Here is a 23,099-nt window from a genome sequence, read left to right as displayed (position 1 = left end):
AAAATGTCCTAATTAGTGTCAAACTCATGCATTTAATCATGTCATGAAGTCTAATATTAACTATTAACTGTATTGAAACATTAAGTTTAACATCTACAACCATATGTGTTCCGCATCCGCAAATATCTGTTTTAATTGTTTAACACCAGCCAACAAATATCTGCAACCATCTATGCTAATTGCTTAACACTAGTAAACAAATATCCACAACCATCTGTGTTAATTGCTTAATACCAGTGAACAAATATCAGTAACTGTCTGTGTTAATTGCTTAACAGCTGTGAACAAAACTCAAAATAGGCAATAGTGAAACTAAAAAATTTTGAGTTTATTTTATTTCAAATTTTTTTTTACTGAAATATATAATCTATTTAAATATTAGATCTAATAATAGACTCTTGGTCTTAATAAAAGTTAAAAAAAAAATCTTTTTGTTGATGTGTGTCTATAAGATTTCTTATTCAATTTCCTAAAATCAATTTACTCAAACTTGACACCTTTTGAAAATTCACTCAAATGTTAACTATAATAAATACTAAGAAGAAATTGATAATAAAAGCAAATTGATAATAAATAATTTAATAAATATAAAAAACACTAAACAATAAAAGTAACAATAAAAAATTATTATTACTTTTATTTTAATTATTATTAAAAATTTGTTGAAAAGTTAAAAATTAAACTTCAACTAAGCTTTATTTTGCACCACTTTTTTTTATTAAAAATGTCATTTAGTATTTAAGTTTAAAAACGAATCTTTTAATTTTATATGTAAATTAGCAAATGCATTCTGAAGGTAAACACATTGCATCAAACAGCTTTCATTAGATCAATTATTAGTAAATTAGATCAATTATTAGTAAATTAGGAGCTACTCACATTTCTTTTAGTTGTAATTTATATCAACAGTAATTTTGAGTTTTTAAATTTAAAAATGTAATTTTAATATTATTTTTATATATACGCATATATCAAAAATAAGGATGTGCACCTAAATACATATACACATACAAGCTAATATAAAGGATATGTTCACTTAAATGTATATACACATATTAGCTAACAATATAAATATACAGTAAAGATTTAAATTGAATTTATTAAAAAAAAAGTTAAATAAAAAAATTTTCATACATCAATTGGAACAGATGTAAACTCTTCTTCAATTAATTTCAAATAAGTTCGATATTGAATGGCTGAGTAACCACAATGTATTAAAGAAATAATACCAATTGTAACTAAACATCTACCCAAAACATCCATTGTTAAACTATTAACTGAAAATACTAATAGATATTTAAAAATATTATAAAAAAATTAACTTAAATATTTAAAAAAAATTAAAAAAAAAAAATTGAAAGTTTATTACCATAAATGCCACAAAATTTAATAAATGCCACAAAATTTCAACAAATTTCAAATATATAAAATTAAAATATAGTTATTAGATATGCACAATATTAAGTTTTTGTAAAAAAAATCCTTTTTTATATCTTTCTTGAAACATATGATTTACAACACTCAACTAAATCAAAAATTTCAAACAAAATGACTTTTGATTAAAATTTAATCAAAAGAAAAGTCATCAGAAAAAAAATCAGAAAAATCCTCGTTGTTTAGATTGCTGCATCGAGTATCATCCAAGATCTTATTGAGCATATTATGAGTGTTATTTGAGGTCTTATTAAGTATATTATGAGTTTTATCTGAGGTCCGATCGAGTATATTACGAGTGTCATCTGAGGTGTTATTAAATATATTATGAGTGTTATTTGAGGTCTTATTAAGTATATTATGAGTGTTATCAGATGTCCTATTGATTATATTAAGAGAGTCATCTGAGGTGTTATTGAATATATTATGAGTTTTAACACTTGCTGTATTGCTATTTAAATTACGAAAATGATACTTTTTAATGTTGTTGCTACTTTTCTGTGTACGTGTTTCAATATTTAGGTCAATGTACTGAGAGTCATCAATGCTATTAAATAAATTCTTAATTGATGTATCAGCTATGCTCTTTTGATTTTTTGGGGATATATCTTTATGTAAAAACTTGTCCTCCACAACTTGTGCATTTTGGTTAGGTAAAAAATACTTTTCCTTTGCAACTTGTGCACTTTGATTAGGTAATAAATACATTTCTTCCGTAACTTGTGCATTTTGGTTTGGTAATAAATTGATTTTCTCTGAAACCTGAGTAAGTTGCATCTGTGTGGACTTAAAGACACAAGGAAACACATTAATAACATTAGTAGGAGTGATATTGACATAGTGTTTCTTTGGAGTTGGACTAAACACTGACACATCTTTTAATAGTAAACCTGTACCAGGTTTTAGTTCTGCTTCATATTCATCTAATACTAACTTATGCACTGTAGCATTAATTTCACCAGTTGGATCTTTGAGAACCAGTTTTCCACTAGATCCAATTTGCATAAAAAATGTAACTAGTGCGCAAACATATTTTACTTTTCCATTTTCCAATTTATTATTTGCTGCATCAAAGAGAATGGATGAAATAGTGGAGCAACAACAATTAGGAAACAACATCTTAAATTCTGATTGACATTCTTCCCACATCGTTTGTGAAAAATCTTCACATCTATTTAATAAGTCATGAGAAATTTTTTCTGTTTTACTGTTGACTTTGATTGAATTAGGAGATGTTAAAGCATCTAGATCTGAAATACTGTTTAATTTAGGCAACCTACCTGCAGGGCCCGGGAACTTTGCAGTTTTTATTGTCGTTTTTTTGATGCAATCAATTGACTTTCGACTACAAGCTTTTTTTATAGATGGCTCTTTTAATAAATCTGATTCATTGGAAAATCTTTTTGTATTTTTAGTGTTTTCAAATGCTGAAACAGTAACAGGTGATGCAAATAACTTTTTATTAAAAAAAACTCTAGAACTGCCAACTTCATTCATGCTTTCTTTCAACTGAGAGTGTTTGTTTTCTTTATCAAAATTAGAAGAATCAGAGTTCATTAGTCTAGAAATTTTTTCACAAGATCCTAATTTTTCAATGGAGCCTGTTTTCTTACTGACTTTTTCGTTAATTGGTGTTTTGTACAAAATGTTATCATCATTAGAAACACCTTTATCAATAAAAATAGTAACACTGTTTTCAACTTTAGTTTGGGTAGGATGGTGGGTTTGATTTATAAGTTTTATCTGAGAAACATTTTGATTGTTAAATAAATTTTTCATAGGATGACAACTAATAGAATGTCCATTCTCTTGCAAATTCACCTGCAAAAAATTTTCGTCATCTGAGAAGTCAATTTCATCTTCTACTGAAAATAAATTTTGCATGATTTCAATATCTAAAAAAGAAAATAATAATAATAATAATAATAAATCTCACAATATTACTACATCACCAAGCATCCATTTTAACATCCTAAAACCATAACTAACCACTTTTAAAATTCTTTAAAAAATCACATTAACAATAATAAAAGCAAAACTCTTGAAAAATTAAGATTCACATTAACAGTAAAACAAGCAAAACCCTCGAAAATTTAAAACTCATGTTAATAATAATAAGTTATAATTATTTTAAATTAAGTTAAAGTTATTTTAAACAACAACCTTACTTATTTACTTCATCAACAGAGAAGCTATTTTATTTATTTTTAATAACTCTATAAAAACTGACACGAAATACATCTTAAGCCAATAAAGTTTGATAAATTTTTACAAAAAAAGAAAAGTTTACAAGAAAAACCTTTTCAAAAATTTATAAAAAAATTTACATCACATAAGAAAACAGTAAAAAATGATGCATAAAGAATTGCTTCTATAAAATCACTTCTCGCTCCATCGTGTAACAAGATGCAGTATCTCAAATATAACCTAAACAATAATAATAAAAACTTTAAAGTTAAAAAATCAATTTTAAAAGATTATATAATCTGTCAAAATATATACATGTATGTATGTATGTATGTATGTATGTATGTATGTATGTATACATAAACATATATATATATATATATATGTGTGTATATATATATATATATATATATATAGGGTTCATAGCCATTTATTTATATGAAATTCCCTAATATTTCCCTGATTTTTCACTGACTTTTTTTTAAAAATCAGATGAACTTCCCTAAGCGATATTTTATAAAATGTTTAAAATTGGTATCTGGGTCATTCCATGCCAAGTGGTGCAAATTTTAATGAGGTCCCTCATGGACCATCTCAGATTTTATTGAAATTTTTTGATTTTGTACATATATATGTTAAAAGCATGTTTTGAAAATTTTAGATCAATATCTAATATGGTTCTTGAGAAAACGCTATTTAAGTAGTGGGCTATTTTGCATAGAATTTCACTCTACAAGAAAAAAGGGTTTTTTCATCATTTTTAACAGCCAATAACTTTTGAACAAGTTAGTTTTATACTTCAATTATTATAAGATAGCAAGTGTGCTGTGGATACTTTGAAAAAAGAAAAAAATATTATTTCTGGCATCTTAACTTTTTCCATAATGGCAGGCTAAAGTTGATTTTTTTGTTTTAAGAATAAGTTTTTTTGTGATTTTAAAGACCTTAATCTTAAAAACTAGTTACAAAGTTAATACAAATCAAATTGCCTGCTGATCTACATGTGGTGGATAAACATTTTTAGAAAAATCAGTTGATTGAAGAGCTGCATTCAAAAGTTATAGGTCTCCAAAATGAGTCAGATCGAAATTTTCGTAAAATTGATCTGTGATGCAAAGCATCTGTTACCTAAGATGGCACTTTTTTTTTTTTACAAAATTTTTTATACGCATCAATTAAGACTGTTAATTAATAAAAACCAAAAAAATTAATGGGCGCTTATTTATAACCCATAAAAGGTAGTCTCTAAAAGTCAGGTAAATTTTCCATAAAAAATTATTACTTTTTAAAAGTTTAGTTATTGTTTCATTTAATTCTATATTACTAGTATGTCAATCTAAAAAGTACTAATAAAACCAAATAAATTGTTGTATTTTAGAACTAATTAATAATAAGTAATATGCCTGAGCTTTCTACTTGCTGTATTGGTAAAGCATTAAATGAACAGTGCTGTCTATCTAATAAAAGTAAACGCTACCAAGAACTGTTTAAACTAAACCAAGAGCTTATTTCTTTGAGAAGCAAAATAAATCCCATAGATTTTATTTGTAGCTATCACGAGAAAGTTTACTTGTCGAGGTATGAGAATGAACATCGCAGGTATTGTTGTAATCCGTTGAACAAGCACGCAAAAAATGTGAAAAGTAAGTTTCAATATTTAATATCTTAATTTAATAAAAATACCTTAATAACACTAAATAAATAAATAAAAAAATATTTAATAATTATTTCCGTTATTTTTTAGATTCTCTTAGAGTTATCAGTCTTTCATATGCCAAAGATTTTGGTTTAATACCTGGTCAAAAAATTTGCACTAGTTGCAGAAAAGTTCTGAATTGCAAACATAATACAAAAGAAAATGAACTCCAAGAAAAAGAAATTTATGTTGACAACCATACATTAAAAGAAGATCTTAATTCAAGTATTGCAAGTTTTGGATGCTCACCTCTAAAACTTGTTTCAAAAAAAGATAGAGTTGCATATGGAAAGCGTAAAATTGATAGCGTAAGAGCTCATACACAAAAGGCTGTTGCCAATGTGCTAGGTTTAGAAATAGCTGCACTTTGTGGAATTGAATCACCCTCAAAAAAATGTTTGAAAAAAACAAACACAGATTTAGACAATATTATGACTCAAATTGAGTCAAAATTTGAAAAAACATTGTCAAATTCTGAAAAAATCACACTTCTTACACTCACTCCAGACAGTTGGTCAATAGAGAAAACTCAGAAGTTTTTTTTACTTCAAAAAGATCTGTAGTACAAGCCAGAAAATTAAGTAAAAAAAGTGGAATACTATCAAAACCTTCTCCATAATCGGGTAGAAAACTAAGCGAAGATGTAATTACAGAGGTTGTTCATTTCTACGAATGCGATGAATATTCAAGGGTTTGTCCAGGAAAAAAAGAGTTTGTTTCAGTTAAAGTAGATAGTAAAAAGCAACATATCCAAAAGCGCCTTCTACTAGTCAATATGAAAGAGCTACATATTGAGTTTAAAAAGAAATATAATTATCTTAAAGTTGGATTTTCAAAATTTTGTGAGCTAAGGCCCAAGTGGTGCATTCCTGTGGGTGGTGCTTCTGGTCTGCATGCAGTTTGTGTTTGCCAGTACCATCAAAATGTAAAGCTCCTTGTACAGAAAATTCCTGGAATTTCTGATTACAAAATCTTATTAAAATTAATGGTTTGTAGCATTGAAAATAGAGATTGTATGCTGCATAGCTGCGATAAATGTCCTGCTAAAAAGGTTTTGTTAGACTACATTGACACCTTGTTTACAGAAAAAGAAATTAGTGAAGTTAACTTTTATCAATGGCAAAAATCAAATTACCAATGTACTTTAGTACCAGCAACTCTACCTTTAGATGAATTTATTGAAATGGTTTATGAACAGTTGGATAGTTTACGAGTGCATCATTTTATATCAAAAAGTCAAGCCCCCTACTACCAACATTTGAAAACTAATTTAAAAGAAAATCAAGCTTTGGTTCTTCTTGACTTTGCAGAAAACTATAGTTTTCTAATACAGGATGCAGTGCAAGGTTTTCACTGCAATAACAGCCAAGCAACTGTGCACCCCTTTGTTGCGTATTTTATAAAAGATGGAAAACTTGATAGTCAAAGTTATTGTGTTATATCAGATCATCTAAAACATGGAACAGATGCTGTTCATTGCTTTATCGGTAATGTTATTGATAAACTTAAACAATTACAAACATTTGAACACATTATCTATTTTAGTGATGGAGCTGCATCACAATATAAAAATTACAAAAATCTTATCAACTTATGCTACCATAAACACGATTTTGACATGACTGCAGAGTGACACTTTTTTGCAACATCGCATGGTAAAAGCCCTTGTGATGGTGTTGGTGGAACAGTGAAACGTCTTGTTGCACGAGCCAGTCTACAATCACTAAACAATCCTATTGACACACCAAGCAAAATGTACAGCTGGTGTGTTCAACACGTCAAAGGAATATCTTTTTTTTTTGTTGACAAAGTTTCAATAGAAACACATACTACAAACTTCAATTTGGAAGAGAGATATCGTTCTTGTTCGACAATACCTGGGACACGAAACCACCACAGTTTTATCCCAATGTCACTTACCTCAATAAAAATAAGAAGAGTCTCATTTGATATTATTTGCACTAATGTGGATTTTTCTACTTGCAGAATTTATATTAATAAAATTTCCAGTTACTCACCAGGAGAATATGTGGCCTGCGTTTACGATGCTCAATGGTATTTAGGAAATATTCTCAGTATTTCAGAAGAGCATCATAATATGAAATTCATGAAAAAGTCTTTATGTAACAAGTTTACGTGGCCATGCAGAGATGATCTTTGTTGGGTACCTCTAATGCATATTTTATGCAAAGTGCAATCTCTTAAAGTCCAGTCAAACAGTGGAAGATTTTATAGTATTGACTTAAAAGAAATCAATGAGATTATTTTATTATTTGAGAAATTTAACTTTTTGTAAATTTTATTATTTTTGTTTATTTTCTTAAAAACATTTTGTTTGTTTTTCATTAAAAAAATTATTGTATTATAAAGAGGGGAGGGGACAGAGGGGAGGGGACTTTATCTATTGGGATTTAAAAGTTCTTTATCTAAAGGGATTAAAAGGCTTTAAGCATTGATATTTTTTAATTGATATTTCATAATAAATAACATTATATAATTCAATGCATTTATTTATTATGTCAATTTCAGAATTTTATGGAAAATTTACCTGACTTTTAGAGACTACCTTTTGGGGGTTATAAATAAGCGCCCATTAATTTTTTTGGTTTTTATTAATTAACAGTCTTAATTGATGCGTATAAAAAATTTTGTAAAAAAAAAAAAGTGCCATCTTAGGTAACAGATGCTTTGCATCACAGATCAATTTTACGAAAATTTCGATCTGACTCATTTTGGAGACCTATAACTTTTGAATGCAGCTCTTCAATCAACTGATTTTTCTAAAAATGTTTATCCACCACATGTAGATCAGCAGGCAATTTGATTTGTATTAACTTTGTAACTAGTTTTTAAGATTAAGGTCTTTAAAATCACAAAAAAACTTATTCTTAAAACAAAAAAATCAACTTTAGCCTGCCATTATGGAAAAAGTTAAGATGCCAGAAATAATATTTTTTTCTTTTTTCAAAGTATCCACAGCACACTTGCTATCTTATAATAATTGAAGTATAAAACTAACTTGTTCAAAAGTTATTGGCTGTTAAAAATGATGAAAAAACCCTTTTTTCTTGTAGAGTGAAATTCTATGCAAAATAGCCCACTACTTAAATAGCGTTTTCTCAAGAACCATATTAGATATTGATCTAAAATTTTCAAAACATGCTTTTAACATATATATGTACAAAATCAAAAAATTTCAATAAAATCTGAGATAGTCCAAAGGTCCCCTTTGCACCACTTGGCATGGAATGACCCATCTATTATAAAGGAAATGCTAAAATTAATTATTAGTTAAATTGAATATTAGTATGGATTTTATTATACATGTTAGTATGGATATTATTATTTATATTGACTATGAATGAACACAAAGAAAAACATAGGTTTCAGAAAAACATAAGTTTCAGATGATCTTCAAAAAAAGACTAAAAATTGTGCACATAAAATATTTTAAATCATCTTTCACACAGAAATTAATTGAAATAGTTTAAATATAAAGTCGTAAACAATATCTTTCAACATCTTATGTAATAGTTATAAAACAGACTACTTTTGGTTGATCTTTTGTTATCACTATTTGTAGCCATACCTTTGTTATCACTATTTTTAGCTGTACCTTTGTTATCACTATATGTGGCTGTACCTTTGTTATCACTATATGCAGCTGTATCTTTTTTATCACTATTTGTAGCTGTACCTTTGCTAATCCAAAAACATTTTCAGATAAAATAGCACAGTTTAGCAAAATAAAGCTTAAAAACATTTAAAAAAATATTTTGAGTATCAATAGCCAGACTAACCTATTAATTTGCACATGATCTAGTTTTTTTAATTAAATACATCATCAACTGAAAATGCAGAAGTTTAAATAGATGTTGCTTAAACAAGCTGTTTAGAAAAATTATAGTGAAAAGCAATTTTCTGGTTAAACTTGTTTAAAATTGCAATACAAAAATCATAATGGATATAATAAATCTTGACAAGTTTTTAAATTACTTTTAACATAATCCTTCTAAAGAAAACAATTAAAAAGGTTTACTTCATTATATGTGATCCATTAAACACAAATGACATCTTAGCAAAATCTTTTATTAGGCAAAAAACAATTGAAGCTTTTCAACTGGAAACTAGCCATATTTGCATAAATATCATCATAAATAATATTTTAACATGATCAAACAAATCAATTATCAACAAACAAATATTCAAAAAGCGACAATTGCTAATTCAGTTTCTTTCTCTCTTCCTCCATATCAATGTTCCCTGCAACCTAGCAAGCGTCTTTCATTTTCTCATTACTTTTCCTTTTTAAAGCATTTGCTTTGCTGACCAAAGATAAAATGTTTTTCTTTTCGGCTTGTTCCAAACTCAAGACTAACGCTTTTTCTAGGATCAATGAAGTTTTTGTAAGCAGACCCATTTAAGATTTTAGTTCTTCAGTTTCAGACAAAATAATGGCTTTTTGACCTTGCATTGCATGTTTTTATTCTTTGACTTCTCCAGGGTGGCCACTCAAATTTGAAAATGTAATTCAATGACTTTTCCATAACTCTTCATAAACTTTTATGCTAAACCATTTACAAGTAAATTGTTCAGTACTTGCCATGCACTAAGCATTAGGTAGAAAGTTCTGAAACCATGCTGAAAAAAACTTTTCTTTTACTTGTCTGATAATCTATAACTTACACTGCAAAAATATCTTTTTCAAAAAGGACTAGACTATACATACTAGTACTTTTAATTGCTTCTTAAAAATATTACAAACAGAAATAAAGATCATTTTCAAAAGTTCCATGAATTTTCCATGACTTTCAATGAAAATTTAGGAATTCTATGACTTTATCCATGACCAAATAAAATTCCATGACATTTCCGTGATTTCCATGATCAGTGGCCACCTTGTTCTCTTCCTCAAGCATGAGTTGGTATTTTTGATTGATGTAATCTGGAGAGTGTATGGGTTGAGGTTGTTGGTAAGCATGAAACCATACACAAAGCACTAGCCAACAATACCATCTGTTGATATATTGTCAGTAACAACATTCTTATTGACACAAAAACCCCGTTCAACCGATGCCTGTCCATGACTCAGAGTCAGAACCAAATTAATGACAGATAACAACTCCAGATTTTTTTATGTCAATGTCTTTGAAGTAAAAATCATCGTTTATTCTTTTGATCATAGCTAATAAAAACATCCCACAATTCATTGCGAATTTGTTTCAAATTTTGCTGACATAAGCTTTGAGAACTAGTTGATAACTTTGCAATGTTTTCATTTGACTAAAATTTATCTTTTTTAGGTTTGATCTGACCATAAAAATTTGGCAGCAAACAAGTACTCATGTTAACAACCACAGAATCAAGCGGACATCTTTTAAATAACTTTTCAGCTGCTGAAATCAAAATATGTATGCATTGAATTTTAAATTTTTCAATATTCTTCAAAATAACTACATTATTCTTTCTGAGCTCTGACAGTTTTGAGCGAGTCTCAATAGTTTCAGATTTAATGAATATCCTAAGAATACCCTAAACAAACTGCACATATCATCATTCATATGAGGTAACTTTTGAGCAACTATCTAATAGAGTATCAGAAACAATTCAAATATGCTCGCCAGGAAGCTAAAGAACTAGAATCTTACAAGGAAAAGTTCCTTTTTAACAGCATTGACAACAAACTTATATGATTTTCCAGATGGCAGTTTACTTTTAGACAGAGCCTCCCAATAAATTACAATTTCTATAATAGAAAGCCAAATACTAATTAATCATTTGGCTACCTTTTTGTCTTTTTCACAACTGGTTGCGCAAAATGAAAGCGGGAACACATACCCTTCTGTGATACTGATAAAGTCACTTCTTCTGGCAGAAGAATCGTAAAATAAGATAAAGCAGCTTTTGAACGTCTTTTAAATTTCCCAATCAGTTGATTCTACTCTTGTTTTGAAAGCACCGTAATTTGTGTGCTGAAAACAGCAGCCTATGCCAATAAGTTTAGATAATTTGTGTTCGCCACGCTTGGTTTGAACATCTTTGTGAAGTTTTAAGTTGACATTGGGTTCATTCGATGAGACTTGAATAACCTTGCTGATAATAAGATCACTTATCGTTTCATTAAAAAGATTAAGCAAATCAAGTTTGCTACTATGTCCCTTAAATGAGGAATCCCAATACCTCAGTTTAAATTGCATCTTCGTTTCAATATCGGATGAGCAAACTTTATTAGACTAGTGTGAGTTTTTTTGTTGAGGGATTTATTGAAGGACACAACAAGCCAGGAGACAGTTGTTGTTTTACTTAAACAACATCTAACCCAGGCAGGCTTAGTTGTTTTTAAGTAAAGCTTTTAAATGAGGTCCAAGACCACGAGTGATGCTATATCCAAGTTTATTTGGTCCTATTTGAAAAGATTTAGCAATATCACTGTCAGGAAACATAACTTGGAACAAATTAGTGGCATCTTTGTTTGAATTGTTAGAAATTTTATTTAAGCAATAATGCAAAATTTCTGCACAAATTTTATCAGAACTTGATATAATGAGTTCTAATGATTGTGACTTCATAATGTGTCCTTTTGAGAAACTACCAGTCATCTTTAAATTAGACTCTTCCACTGAATTAGGTGAATTATTATTTTTAGCAGCAGATGATTTAAAAAAAAAACAAGAGAAATTGCTTGCAACAGAAATATGTATTTTTTTCCTTTTTCATGACTTTTTAATGTTTGAATACCCATGTTCGAAAGCTCAATTATTTTATGGCATAATTTGCATTTAGGCTGAGCATTATCTTTCCCTTTCATTAGCCAAGAATTTCATTAACCATGCTTCTTTGAAATAAGCCTTTTTTTAATTATGTAAATAGTTTTAAACAATTTAAATTGATCATTAAAAAAAATAAACATAAATAGTTTTTTTTTTAAAAAAAGAACATTATTGTAATAATAAAATAAAAGCCACAGATAATTTGAATAAAAAGTGTTTATTGAAACAATTGTTAGTAATTAACAAAGTAATTTGTTACTTGATTCAAAAGCGTTTTTATAATATAAATACATTAGAAAATACCAAAGTTGTTTATTCCAAATGTAATTTAACTTAAAGAGTTAAAATGTAATTAGGAGTTTTAGCTTCTTATGTTTACTTGTTTATTTTGTTCTCTTTCTTCAAGATTAATTTTTTTTAGTTTAGTTTGCCGTTACTTTCTTTTAAGTTTTTACTTAGGTTTTCAGAGCATTATTATTGAGATTTTTAATAAATAAAAAGCCGTGATCAAACTGCATGGTCATATTATGGCGTGTGATCACACGTCTTCCTGTTAAACATTAAAAGGTATTTTTTTAATTCTCAAAATAAATTAATGGGTAGCACCAACACAAACATCATTGCCTAATTGTAACATGAGTAACTTCTCAATCAGAATTCCCTGACTTTTTGCTGACTATCTGATTTAAAAAAAAAATTCCCTGACTTTCCAGGCTTTCCATGACTTTAGCCAAAATTAACTAATTTTCAAGGTTTTCCAGGTACAGTACGAACACTGTATATGTATATATATATATATATATATATATATATGTATATATATATATATATATGTATATATATATATATATGTATATATATATATATATGTATATATATATATATATGTATATATATATATATGTATATGTATATATATATGTATATATATATATATATGTATATATATATATGTATATATATATATATATATATGTATATATATATATATATATATATATATATATATATATATATATATATATATATATATGTATATATATATATATATATATATATATATAAATATATATATATATATATATGCATATATATATATATATATATATATATATATATATATATATATATATATATATATATATATATATATATATATATATATATACTACTGTGATCAAAAAGTAAGGTGAATTTTTAATTTAAACTTCCCGCCTTATTTGAATCGTCCAATCTTTTTTATTTTTAAGTTGGTAGGAATGTCATTAACATTTGCGCCAAATTACATGTCAAACTCATAATTATTTTTTTTTTGTTTACGCTTGTTTCTGAAGTACCAAAAGTGCATTTGGCGATTTTCACGATGTCTAATTTTGTTGAGCAAAGAAGTGCTATTAAATTTTGCTTGCGGAATGATATTTCTGCTGCTGAAACGTATCGAATGTTGCAAAAGGCCTTCGGTGAAGAGACTATGTCTCAAAAAAATGTTTACAAGTGGTACAAAGACTTCAAAGAAAGCCGAGAACATGTTGATGACTTGGAACGCTCCGGACGACCATCGACTTCGATTGATGATCGCCACATCAACAAAATCAAAGAATTGGTGCTTGCAAATCGTCGGTTAACCATTCGAGACCTTGTTGACATGGTTGGAATATCATTTGGGTTGGTGCAAGCGATTTTGAAGGATCATTTGAGCCTCAGAAGACTCAAATCACGTTTGGTGCCGAAATTTCTCAATTTCTTTGAAAAAGAGCGTCGCGTTAAAACGTGTGAAGCAATGCTTTCTGACTATCAAGAGGTCTACAAACAAATTATTACTGGCGATGAGACTTGGGTCTACGCATACGACCCTGAAACTACCGACCAATCGAGTGAATACCATGAAAAAGGCGAGCCGAGACCGAAGCAACCACGTCAAAGTCGCTCAAAAATCAAGGTCATGTTGACTGTTTTCTTTGATTATTGTGGTGTCGTGCACTACAAATTCCTTCCAACTGGCCAAACTGTCAACAAGGAATATTATTTAAGCGTTATGCGACGTTTGCGTGAAGCTATTCGCAAAAAGAGACCGGAATTATGGGCCAATAACTCTTGGATTTTGCACCACGATAATGTGCCTTCGCACACAGCACTGGTTCTTCGTGAGTTTTTCGCCAAAAACTCTACCCATGTTGCTCCACAACCACCGTATTCACCCGACTTAGCACCGTGTGACTTCTGGCTGTTCCCAAAGCTCAAGAGACCACTCCGGGGAAATCGTTTTGAGTCCATTGAAGAGATCCAACGTGAATCGGCACGAGCATTGAAGGCTATCCCTACCGAGGACTTTTTGGCATGCTTCGAAGACTGGAAAAAACGTTGGCAAATGTGCTTTGGGGCTGGGGGGGATTATTTTGACGGGGACGATACAGATTTGGAAGAATAAATAAAGATTTTATATTTTATAAAAAAATTCACCATACTTTTTGATCACAGTAGTATATATATATAAATATTTATATATATATATATATATATATATATATATATATATATATATATATATATATATATATATATATATATATATATATGTATGTATATACAGTGGGGTGCAAAAAAAAAGCCACACTAATAATTTTTCTTCATTTTAAGTACAAAATGTATAATCAAGCAAAACAAAAAAAATTGAATGTGGCAGTGAAAAACTTAGGACAGAAAAGGTATGTTTATATATAAACTAATATTTACATAAATAAAATCTTTAAAAAACGGATTAAAATGGGCACATTAAATATTTTAGAAAACATCTAACGGATGTAGAAATTGGGCGAATTATTGAAGCTGCTGACAAAGGAGAGTCTCACAGAAGCATTGGAAAGCGTTTTAAACAAGAAAACTCAACTATTAGTAGGTTGGTAAAGAAATATAAACACACTGGTAAAATTGAAAGGTCTGCTGGATCTGGGAGAAAGCCTAAAACTTCAAAAAAAGAAGATCGCTACATTCTTAACGTTGTCAAAAAAAATCCTAAAATCACATGTTCTGAGATAAAACTAGATTTGAACCTTACTAATATCTCAAAGTGGACAATATCTCGCAGAATAAAAGCATCAGGTGATTTTTTTTCTGGAAAGCAAATTAAAAAACTCGTTGTTAGTGAAATCAATTGAAAAAAACGATTAAAGTGATGCATTGAGCACAAAGATTGGACATGTGAACAGTGGGCTAAAATCATCTGGAGCGACGAGTCTCCTTTTGTTTTGTTTTAAAATGGTCAATCTCACTGTTGGAAATTAATTGGGGAAAAACTCCCCAAACATGCAAGGCAACAATTAAACATGACAAAAAGATTCATGTTTGGGGTTGTTTTAGTGCACACAAAGTTGGAAAACTTTGTGTGCACTAAAAATGGCATCATGGACCAGCATATGTATCATAAAATTTTAGTTAATCAGCTTGGACCAAGTATAAAAGAACTTATCCTAATAGTGACTACATCTTTCAACACTAACAATCCTAAACATACAGCACGGTTGAATAAAAGATATCTAGAATCTAAATTGATACCAGTTATGTCTTGGCCAGCACAGTCTCCTGATTTAAATCCAATAGAAAACCTTTGGTCTATATTGGATAGAAAATCAAAAGATCGTAGAGCAACAAATGAAGATGATTTGTTCCAAATACTTCTTGTTGGTTGAAATGCTTTGCCAAACGATTTACTGAAAAGACTTGTAGATAGTATGCCTTCTAGATGCGCAGAAGTCATAAAAAACAAAGGATGGCCAATTAAGTACTAAAACAGCTGAAACCTAAAAAATACTCTACAAATCCTAATTTCTTTTTATTATATGTAATATACAATGATGTTATAAACATTTTTATTAAAATTGTTCAATATTACTTTTATTATATGAGTCTTACACACTTTTTGTTGCTGTTTTTATAAAAAAAATTAGTGTGGCTTTTTTTTTGCACCCCCTTGTATGTATATATATATATATATATATATATATATATATATATATATATATATATATATATATATATATATATATATATATATATATATATATATATATATATGCTCATAAAAATATATATCTAAATATATAGGAATTCAAAGTATAAAACATAAATAACAAAACATCATGTACAAACCTCAAAAACAATAAGAATAATAATCATCCATTCTAGTCTATGTGAATGTTCATCGTTTAGATGACATCTTAACATTTGAACAAGTTCAGAGCATAAATCCATTTTAGAGTTCATTACCTAAAAATAAAATTTTATTTTACTGTAAGGAGAAAAATTGTTTAAAAAACAACATTTATATATATACTCGATTATACAGATTAGCGCACCTGGTACCAAATGCTTTTTTGTTCCTCAAATTTTAATACAAACACTCATTAAACACAGTTCTCAGTACCAGTACTATTACAACTTTTTTTTTATTTTACTATACAACGTATAGTAAATTGAAAGTATAGAAGTGTATAAAAAATAGAAGGGTGATATATGTTTGTAAATAAAAGGTAATGCGCGTTTGTAAATTAGGTCCATTTCAAACCTTTATTTTCCAGAATTATTTTTTCTTTTTGCAGCTAAAAAATTGTTTTATAACATACTTAATATGATTTTTTCTAAACTTGCAAAATTGCATCAAACAAGTTTTTAAATGCAATTTTAATTTTTGCTTTAAAGCAACATTGTGCATATATGGCTAAAAAATCAAAAACTTAAAGTTTGTTTGAAAATGCTTTTTGTTGATTTGAGGCAACATTACGCATAAAAAGAAAGTTTATTTAGTCAAGCTGATAATAAAAAAGTAAACGACATTACTACAATTATAATTTTTGTTTTCTTAGATAACTACTTATAAATTTAATGGTCAAAGCCAAAAACAGTTTTTCCAAGAACAATTTTAAATCCTGCAGTATCAGAAGAAAGTGATTTATCTTCTGAAAGTGATCAATCAGTTTTACTAAATGAATTAGATTGCAAACTTACTGACTCTGAACTAGAAGCAGAGTTTGTTGCTGATTCAGAGCTCGAAGATAACTTGGATAATTCATTTTTCGAAGAACAGTTACCAACTCTATCCAACAACAGACACTGCACCAATACTAAAAACAAGAGCTACATTTAAATCCAAAAAGTCTAAACCATTAAAATGGAAAGTAAAAGAACTTTGTAGTATTTCTTTAAAAAATATACTTTTCACTAGAATTCCACCAAACATTTTGGAGATATAATAAGCTACGATTGAATTATACACATCTTAGAAGAAAGTAACATCGAACTAGAGAGTAACACAGTCCAATTTGACACTAGTAAACCTCTTAATCATTCTTTTTTTTAAATACCTTTACTTCCAACAAGGCTGCAAGCAACCACTATTAGAGTTGGAAGTTACTGGAAGAGAAAAGATGATGTTTATAAAGCAACATAACGATTAACAGACAACTTAAAAGATTGCAAATAATATAAATCAGGAAAACAAGATAAAGGAAGCAAATTCCAAAGAACTGATATTCGAGGAACAAAACTAGACAAATAAGATTTTTTTGAGCACTTAGGAACAGTCACAGTAAAAGGATGAGTAATTAATTAAATGAGGAGTAACAGGAATGAATTTTAGTAGATATCACAAGAGACGTGAGCTCTTTAGAGCAGTGCCCAACATAGTACTTAGAAAGGATCTCACTTCTGCTACAACATAGTTGTAGAAAAATGTGAGATCCTTTTCAAACTCAAATGCCCCCTCCAAGTAATCAGAGAGTTTTAGTTACTTATCAAGACAAGAATAAATGGTAGTATCATCAGCAAATAATGCCACCTTAGATGTGAGAATTTCAGGGTAATCGTTAATATAAATTCAAAAAAGTATAAGGCTAAGGATAGAACCTTGAAGTTACAGGAAATAAAGAACACTGACCCATCGAGGACAACTTTTATACTATAATTGGTAAGGAAGGATTTAATAGTCTTAAAGATCTTACCTAATACACTATAAGAAGAATACATATGGAGAAGACCAGCATGCCAAACTTTATCAAAAGCTCTTTTGGAATCAAGAGATGATCATCTCTTGATTCCACTAATCACATCTAAGTTATTTTCGAAGAATTTTTGATCAATCTCAAGATTGATGAAAAGTTCTTTGAAAACTTTAATTTTGCCTTTAGGTGAGGTATAATGATTTGGAATCATGTAAGAGAAGGAATAACAGACTTACCCTTATTATAGACATTGTTAAAGATTCTCCAGATGTCTCTGGAGGCTAATTTCTGAGATGAAATACAAGATTTTGTGACCTGAGAATTGGAAGCTTCGGCATTAGACAAAACTTTTCTACAATGGTTTGTAGCAAAAGTAAACAGACATCTGTTTTCTAGAGAATTGTTTTGGCAATAGATATGGAAGTAATGGTTATGATTAGAGATTGCAACAGGACAACAAGAGGAAAACCATGGAGAAGATTCAGGCTTGATTTGGAATCATCGGGAGGGAATAAAAGATTCTATACCAGCCTAAGCCCAAGAAGTTATACGAGAAGTACATTTGTCAGCGCGAAGACAAAAAACTTTTACCCAAGGGCCATCACAAAGAAAATCATGAAGAGTCCTAGTCAGCTTTAAGTAGTTGTAAGAGGTACAATGATAGGGGGTGATCTCTCTAAAACTATAATCTCATTTTTCTGATGATGAATAATAATGAGATTATAGTTTTAAAGAGTTTTAAACTGTAATCAGAAGCACTAAAGTGGGAATGTGGAGAAACTGAGCACTGACTAGGATCAGAAACAAGACATAGGCCGAGTAGAGAAGGTAAATGATTCTGATTGTTTGGAAAGTGAGTTGGAAAGTTAACTATTTGTGTTAGAGATTGAGAAAGGCAAAAGTTATGGGCCTTAACACCTGCAGAGTCAATGACACTAGAACCAAGCCATTCATTAGTCACAACCAAAAACGATATTGGCTGAAGGATAAAGAGAAAGGGCTTATGATCAATAACATCAATATATTCAGAAATAACATCAAAAAGAGTGCAATCTTGAGGTGAAGGAGAGCAATATAGCACAAAGAGAAAGGTGATAGAGTGAAGCGGTGTTAAACAAAAGCCAGCAGTGTACCCCCAGATTTTTGGGGGTACACTGCTGGAGGTACTGAAACTGTTTTTATTTCTTATTTAAGTTGTCCGCTATGATAATCAGTAGTCCAGTGTAAAAATTTTGTTTTTGTATTTTTTCTTGGGCAAAAATAATGAAGAAAAAAAATTTTAATGTCTGACTACTAAAATACATCTAATAAGAAATGGTTTATTTAAAAGTAAATTAATTAATTAAATGAATTAAGGATATGTTGTCATTTTTTTCGTAGTCGCTATTTGTATTGTATAGTTTGTTTTTGTCAATCTTAACAAAGGTTCAAATAAGTGAAGCAAAAATTTACATTGAAAGCCAAAACTGCAAAGAAACGTATATATAATAATATATAGAAAAATATTCTATTATTCTCTCTCAACCTTCAATCAAATTTAATTTAGTTAAATGTTTAAAAGGTTATGTTTTTGATGTTTTAAACATTTTTTATTTTACTAAAACTTTTTTTTTTAGAAAAAAAATAATTGTATCTTAATGTGCATGTTAAAATCACAAAATAAGACAGCTGAATTGGAATTAGTCTCACAAAGAGCAAGTAGATCTGGTGAATTTTGCAAGAGATAAGACTCAACAGAAGAAAAGTTACTTTGAAGACCACAAATATTAGTGAATGATAGATTTAGAGAATTAGGTGATGACAATGATTTTTTGTGTTTTATAGTTTTATATACGTTAGTCATTTTAATACTTTCATTTTTTAAAATTTGTTAAAGACCTTGATTCAAAGCACAGATAGTACTCAGTACACTACTAATTAGCCCTAGCAATTGCCTCATTACTTTTAATAAACCCTAAGTCATAATAAAGGGCTCCAAATGTGGCCTCAACAATTCACACCAAAGTATAAACTACAAAGTATAAAAAAAAAATGTAAATAAGGACACCATCCCTGTGTAACATGGCAATGTTAGTACTTGAGATTTTACAGCTGTTAATGGAATCAGCCTCTCTGAGAGCAACCACAGAGATCGGGAAACCTGACTATTAGCCGGCCTAAGAACGATAAAACTGAGTTTTAGAGCTGCACTCTCATTAGGAGATAATAGAATGAGTTGCCTAGTCATAAAAACAAAGACTTAAGCAAAACCCATGCATTGAGTCAAGAAGATCCATCATTCAACATCCTACGTCAGCCTAATAGATGAAGGAGTTCGAAGATGGTCAACAGATAGAATCTGTTTACCCCTTAAGTCTTTGCCTAGGAGGCCTTCTATAAGACAATGGCTGGAGGCATTTAACATCTGTCCAAGATGAGTATTTTAATCAAGACATCATCTCTTATCACATCGTGTGTTAAGTCAGAGTTGACATTTCCTAGAATTTGCCTAAAAAAACATATCCTACAAGGTAGCAGAACATGAAACAGTTGTACTGGATTACATGTTACCAGTAGCAGGATAACCTGACCTGACATATGCATGATAACCTTACCTGACATATTCTTTTGTCAGAAGAGTCAGAGTTATTAATTTGTAAATTTTTTTTAATGTCAATTGTAAAAATGCCTGATACACATGATAATTGGGACATATTTCTTCGATATAAACATGTTATAACCATTAAATGATTTGAACCTATTAAGAGGTTTTTGGATTGCAATATTAATTTGAATATGCCAGGAAACTGTCCAGACAAGCTTTTTATAACTCGCCCTTTTTTTAATGTCTTGAAAAAAAGTTTCAGTTTATTTGCTCCAACTGAAATGTTTTGCATTGACAAACAAGTTCTGCCATTTGAAGGGAGATCAAGGCTCAAGCCAGGGTTCCAAGCTTGTATAGCAAAAAAAATTATACTTTGTAAAAGAATTTTTAGTAATTTATAAATAATAAAACTAAAATCAAGTAATAAAAATTTAAAGTTTTTAATTTAAAGTTTTTCAAAAGTTCAAAGTAACAGTGTTTTGCATTCAATAAGAAAAAACAAAGTTTAATACAAGTTGTTGTTTATATTACCTATTTAACTTTTTTTAATTTCCTTTATTTAATTTTATTTATTTACAAAATTTTAATATTACATAGATCAACCAGACCTTTTTTAAAAATCTAGAAAATTATTTAGGTAAAATATCTAAAAAAAGCCCTGATATTATCATACCTATTATTGTAGACTTTTATTACAATATGTATAACTATTAATTCAAATTATATTTTAAAATATTTTTTTCTCAGCACTTTTCAATCTGAACTTAGTTTCATGAAAATCGTCATTTCTTATAACATTTCTTTATAAACATCATCATTTTTTATAACAATTCTTTTTAAAAAAACAACAACTTTTTTATAAAAACATTAACTTTTTATAAAAAACGAAAAAAATTGGATAAAGCATTTTTTATAAAAAAAATTTCGAACTATTTTTTATTTTAAAAGCTAAACCTTTGTTCGCTTTGATATTTCCAGATAAGCACATGTCTTTGAATATAATCTTTCTAACTCCTCATGATTCCAATAAAAGTCTGGTGTTGCAAGAGTATCAGAGTAAAGATTTATTTGATGTCTAAATGAGAATATAAAGGAGTTTATAAAAAAATTATAAAAGAGACTTTGTTGAATTTGTTAAAACTCAAATCTTGAAACACATTTAAGATAAAAAATCTTTTGCCATATATTTATAAACTTTTTATTATTTACATGTATTGTATATTACTTATTTTATATATTACTTAATTTTTTAAATAAATATTGTTTACTTCTTTTTAACTAATTGACTAGAATTAGATTACTAAGCAACTTGTTTTTTTTTAATTATTCACCTCCCCAAAGGCAGAGAAGGCCACTACAATTGAGGAGGCTACTTTTTGTTGTTACAACCCTCTCTCAATTCTATAACTCTGAAACACAAACCTCGATGAACAAGGTCACTGCGTGGAGAAACAAGTTGAGCGCAGTACTACCAGAGACGTGGTAGGGATCAAACTAAACAACCAGGAATGCATGAAAGTAGTTTATATTAAAAATGGACGATTTTTAATATAAACTACTTTCAAAACTCAATTTTTAATATAAACTACTTTCATAAATTCCAACAAAGTTATAGATATATTATGTATGGATTTTGGTAAAGCATCTTTAAAAAAATATTTTTTTTTGTGTGTGGTTATTAAGATGCTCACAGAAGTCCTTGCTGTCTTATCACAGAGCACTGTGGAAGAGCATACAACAAGGGAGTTTACACCTTCTTGGAGCAGGCCTCCCAGGAAAAAAAGTTTTATAAACTTTTGAAACACATGGCCTATAGAAATTCTATAGAATTTCTATAGAATGTCTATTAATTTCTATAGAAATTGCTGTAAAACTTTTTTTCTATATAGAAAAAAAAGTAGAAAAAAAAAGTTCTATAGGAATTTCTATAGAAATTAACAGAGATTCTAAAGAAATTCTATACAATTTTTATAGCCATGTTTCAAACATTTATAGAAATTCTATAGAACATTTTTCCCGGGCTGGAACTATGGATCACTTGGTTCTGAGCCAGAACTCTAACCACTGCACCACGGTTCTAACCACTGCGGCTTGATTCTGAGCCAGTACTTTAACCACTGCGCCAATATCTTAAATTGAATTGAAGTATAATGCAATTGCATAATGAGCTTTTTAATTGAAAATCATTTCTCTGCAATATTACTTCTATGAAAAAAGAAGTAATAACTTTGATGAAGATGAAATGTAAGAAAACAGATTAATTCTCATCATGAAGTTTCTTAAAAGCAACAACTGAAGTTGAACATAATAATTTAGTAGACCATTACAAATTGAAAATAACTCAAATTCACAATCCGCAGATCCAAATATTAAAGAACTGTCACTACGACCACTTTTTTTTTAATTATCCTTTTTCTCTTCTTTATGCATGCTAA

General features: G+C 28.9%; 3 protein-coding genes across 6 annotated transcripts in view; 1 reads left to right on the top strand and 2 right to left on the bottom strand.

Annotated features, from left to right (window-relative positions):
• Window positions 1-1,465: 1,465 nt before the first annotated feature.
• LOC136086022 (protein PF3D7_1417600-like) lies at window positions 1,466-3,318 on the bottom strand. Of its 2 annotated transcripts, XM_065808246.1 has the most exons (2): window positions 1,778-3,318; window positions 1,466-1,678 (listed from the first exon to the last, which is right to left on the bottom strand). In XM_065808246.1, the coding sequence occupies exons 1-2, from the start codon at window positions 3,316-3,318 to the stop codon at window positions 1,567-1,569; spliced, it is 1,653 nt and encodes a 550-aa protein (XP_065664318.1). In that variant the 3' UTR covers window positions 1,466-1,566. The 2 variants fall into 2 exon arrangements, with proteins under 2 accessions (XP_065664318.1, XP_065664317.1); XM_065808245.1 differs by having other exon boundaries at window positions 1,466-3,318.
• Window positions 3,319-3,682: 364 nt separating this feature from the next.
• Window positions 3,683-23,099, bottom strand: part of LOC105843932 (required for meiotic nuclear division protein 1 homolog) — a 48,211-nt gene continuing 28,794 nt past the window's right edge. For all 3 annotated transcript variants that reach the window (XM_065808241.1, XM_065808242.1, XM_065808243.1), the window contains 3 exons: window positions 21,619-21,739; window positions 16,234-16,350; window positions 3,683-3,861 (listed from right to left, as the gene is read on the bottom strand). In XM_065808241.1, coding sequence (XP_065664313.1) covers window positions 3,814-3,861; window positions 16,234-16,350; window positions 21,619-21,739 — 286 coding nt within the window. In that variant the 3' untranslated portion in view covers window positions 3,683-3,813. The remainder of the gene's footprint in view (window positions 3,862-16,233; window positions 16,351-21,618; window positions 21,740-23,099) is intronic.
• LOC136085702 (uncharacterized) lies at window positions 5,021-5,902 on the top strand. Its single transcript, XM_065807008.1, has 2 exons — window positions 5,021-5,264; window positions 5,366-5,902. Exons 1-2 carry the CDS (start codon window positions 5,021-5,023, stop codon window positions 5,878-5,880), a joined length of 759 nt encoding a protein of 252 aa, XP_065663080.1. The 3' UTR covers window positions 5,881-5,902.

Source organism: Hydra vulgaris, chromosome 10 (genome assembly GCF_038396675.1).
Source record: "Hydra vulgaris chromosome 10, alternate assembly HydraT2T_AEP".
Classification (NCBI taxonomy): Eukaryota; Metazoa; Cnidaria; class Hydrozoa; order Anthoathecata; family Hydridae; genus Hydra; species Hydra vulgaris.
The sequence above is the reverse complement of the archived record's forward strand: the minus strand, read 5'-3'. Positions and strand labels throughout refer to the sequence as shown.

Coding starts and splice junctions, on each gene's coding strand:
- LOC136086022 (XM_065808245.1), bottom strand. CDS start 3,318: ATGCAAAATTTATTTTCAGTAGAAGATGAAATTGACTTCTCAGATGAC.
- LOC136085702 (XM_065807008.1), top strand. CDS start 5,021: ATGCCTGAGCTTTCTACTTGCTGTATTGGTAAAGCATTAAATGAACAG. Junction 5,265..5,365: donor GCACGCAAAAAATGTGAAAA/GTAAGTTTCAAT, acceptor GTTATTTTTTAG/ATTCTCTTAGAGTTATCAGT.